The 3,610-nt window shown below is 41.1% G+C and overlaps 1 protein-coding gene across 4 annotated transcripts in view; it reads right to left on the bottom strand.

Annotated features, from left to right (window-relative positions):
* Sacs (sacsin molecular chaperone) overlaps window positions 1-3,610 on the bottom strand; it is a 97,614-nt gene that overhangs the window by 78,055 nt on the left and 15,949 nt on the right. For 3 of the 4 annotated variants that reach the window (XM_031362982.1, XM_031362981.1, XM_031362985.1), the window contains exon 2: window positions 2,374-2,870. In XM_031362982.1, coding sequence (XP_031218842.1) covers window positions 2,374-2,393 — 20 coding nt within the window. In that variant the 5' untranslated portion in view covers window positions 2,394-2,870. Of the gene's footprint in view, window positions 1-2,373; window positions 2,871-3,177; window positions 3,241-3,610 lie in introns of those variants that run through there. The other variant, XM_031362983.1, reaches the window with a different exon arrangement.

The raw sequence follows: 3,610 nt of genomic DNA, 5'->3' as shown, positions 1-3,610 counted from the left end.
ACAAATTTAGATAAATTGAAATCATGTAACTTTTCTCATCATAATGCAATAAAAGTTTAAAAAAAAAAGTTAGACATAGTAGTATCTATCTATAATCCCGGATCTAAACCCCTGGTGCATGATGGGAAGCCAGCATTGCCTACTCAGCATACCCTAGACCAATGAGAGACCATGTCTCAAAAGAAACAAGGTGAAGACTTATGAAGAGTAAGGACTGAGGTTCACTTCTAGCCTCCACACGCATGTGCTCACACATGCATGCACACACATAAAAACATAAGCACATGTGCATGCACATAATACAAGGATTACCAGTTGTTAAATGTTATGATTTGAAGCTGAAGAGATGGATCAGCAGTAAAGAGCATGCACTGCTCTTTCAGACGACCTGAGTTCAATTCCCAACGGCCCTATTGGACAGCTCACAACTGCCTCTGGGCCTGGAGTTAGAAATGATTGTTAACCACTAAGTGGATGCTGGGAACTGAACTCAGTCCTCTGAAAGAGAAGTGGGTGCTCTTCAGCACTGAGCCTTATCTCCAGCCTCTGGAGTTTGTTTGTTTGGTTTTTATATATAACACTTTTCTCCTTTTGAATCTTTGTTACTTTGGTTCAAGTAGACAGGTAAGAATTTTCATTACAGTAAGCTAAGATCCCATGTAGTCAAATGTTCAAACCTTTTGATACTTTTGACATATTTTTTTTTGCCTTCTCCAAATTAGATTCTAAATGAGTCTAGATCTCAAATTGACCTTGAGATTTTCCAGAAGGCAAAACAGTCCACCAAATTTGTTCTTTGCCTAATGAAATGAGTGTTCATTATTATAAAACTAATAAAGTTATTTTAATGACTAATAAAGTCATTATTATAAGACTCATAAAGGTTTATTTAGCTTGGTGAATAGAGTACAACACAGTATCTAATCTTCTAAAAGCTCCTACCTCTCTCTAGACTATGTTCATACAGAGAGGTAATACTGATTTCATAACTACTGCAGAAGTTCTGCCCCACACCTAGGTAATTCCTTTTCCATGACACATCCTGGCATTGCGCTATTTATCACAATTCTGGTTCTTACTTGCAAATCTTAGGATCTACAGAAATCACATCATCCTCTTGTTACATGATCTCTGCTCTTTAACCATAGCAGCCCAAGTCTCCTGCCACTAACTCATAGTTGCGCATGCGCTCTGACTATTCCTGAAAAAAAAAAAACCACACACACACACTCATTCCCTCAGACTCCTCCTGTATCCCAGCCTCTGTTCCAGGCAGGGACCATGGCTGGCCCTGGTTGGTGTCCACTCCATCTCTAGAGGCATGTGAACAGAAAGTCCACAGGGTCCATGGTGCCCTGACTCCATCACCTGAAGAAGCATCTGACTCATCTAGAAATTTCAACTGCCACCCTCCAGACTCAAAAACTCGTTTTATAATTTATCCCAAAGCTCTTTGTCTTTCTCTTGATGTTCACAGAAATTCCTTCACTAAATTCCTGACTTCTTGAATCATGGAGTCTCAAAAGATGCTTTCACTGAACATGAGGATGGGATGAGGGATAGAGTTGGAGAAGGATGTCTCCTATTTCTTTGAATAAGAGGAGAGATGACAAAACTCTCCTTAACTAAATTCCAGTTCAGCCTGGTCATGTCTCTAGCCTGCTTGGCCCAGCTGTAGCAAGCATCTCACTAAGTCCACTTAGAGTCACCCAAACCATGTGGTCAGAGCAAGTGCCAAGACAGCCAGGACTACACAGAGAAATCTGTCTCAAAAAAATAAAACCCAAAGCTAAAACAAAACAAAACAAAACAAAACAAAAAAAAACTCAAGAAACATAGAAACAAAAATAAAAGAATACCAGTGTTATATGACTAGGGGAAAAGCATGTTTATATGTATTTGTTCACACACACACATACACACATGAAACAATAATCATCAAAGGAAAAGAAGCTATTAACATGAGAAGGGGGACGTGGGAGGGGTTTGTGGGAGGGTAGCTGGAAGGGTGTGAAGGGAGAGAAAGGAGAGAGAAAGCGATGTAATTCTACTTCAATGTAAAACATTCAAAAAGAAGAAGGGCCCATATAAATTTCAATAGCAATAAAAAGCCATAATTTTGGATAAGTCCTAAGCATGTAAGATCAGGCATGTACTCTTATAAAATAGCAACCGTGGGGACATCAAGATGGCTCAGAGAACAAAGATGCTTTTTGCCCTCCACCAAGCTGATAGCCTGAATTTGCTTCCTGGAACCCACATGGGAGAAAGAAAGACAACTGACTTCTGAAACTCGTCCCTCGCCCTCACATTCATGAGTGCACATACACATAAATAAATGAATAAATTCTATTTAAAACGGTAACTATTCACCTAGTCTGCTCAGTCGCCATGGTCACCGGAGCAGTTGACCTTGAAAATCATAGACGAATCCTGCTTCCTTCTGCTTAGGGCTTCTTTGTGTTTCCTGTGTTTCTTGTCGATGTGCACTCTGAGTGACGCTCTTCCTGGCTGGTGAAAAGCCAGTCTTCCCCAGCATCTGTCATCATCTGACATCAGAAAACATTGTGTTGGTTTTTTTTTTTTTCCCCCTGTGTTCTGTATGCTACTCTGATTTGATAAGGTTGCCTTTTTAAAGCAAACCAGTATCAGCTGGCTGGGAGTTTTCGGCTTTTCCCAGAGGCAACTTTAACGTCTCCTCCTCTCTGGTTCTTCTATAGTCCTTGTTGGAACTGCAGAGAGAAAATGCTGCGGAGCTGCTCAGGTAGGGCATTGCCCACCCTCATCTCAGGAGATATAAGATGCTTGCTGTTGAGAGCACTTCTCCCAGGTCTGGAGCTAACGGTATCTTGGTTTTATCTCAAGGACCCCTGAAAGAAAAAACAAGGTAAAGAAAAGAATCATGTGTGTGCTGAGAATGCAGTCTGCACAGAAAGACCGCCAGGCCCTTAGCTTGAGTGACCTATTAAATATAAAGTATCATTGTGCTGCATCTCTGCCAACCGGCATGACATTCCCCTCTGTCCCCAGCCTCCCAACAAAACACACGTCAACAAACACACTTGTGTTACTGGATATGGAAGCCTCTGAAATAATAAACGTATCTATCAACCTGCCATATGAGCTCTGTTTCGCTGATTTCTCCCTAGTGTAAATCCCACTTCCCACACAATATACCTTCTTGGAGGAATAACGTTTGCTGAGGTCCAGCCTCAGCGAGAGGAAGGTCCTGAGAAAGGTAGGAATAGGAGCAGAGCTGATTCAATAATGGCTCAGAGTAAGGAGTGGATGCAAGCTGTCAGTTCAGGAGCTCTCTGTTCCCTGGGGATGCTTATCATTCTTCCTTCTCCTTTTTGACCAGAGAGCCGGAACCCAGTCTTCTGCTTTTTAAAATTACATCCTCAAGGCTTTGATCATTGTTAATAATTTTTTTTCTAAATCCTTAAATTTACACAAATTCTATGAGTCTGGATCAATTGTCCCAACCCCGGCTTCCTTAGAGCAAACACTAAGCACAAAGCAAAAGCACATTTCCTTATAGGTTTTACACAGCCTGTTATTCGCAGGTGGCTGGGCACAGCTATTGTGGCTTTTTTTTTTTTTTTTTTTT

Source organism: Mastomys coucha, unplaced genomic scaffold, assembly GCF_008632895.1.
Source record: "Mastomys coucha isolate ucsf_1 unplaced genomic scaffold, UCSF_Mcou_1 pScaffold9, whole genome shotgun sequence".
NCBI classification, from domain to species: Eukaryota; Metazoa; Chordata; class Mammalia; order Rodentia; family Muridae; genus Mastomys; species Mastomys coucha.
The sequence above is the reverse complement of the archived record's forward strand: the minus strand, read 5'-3'. Positions and strand labels throughout refer to the sequence as shown.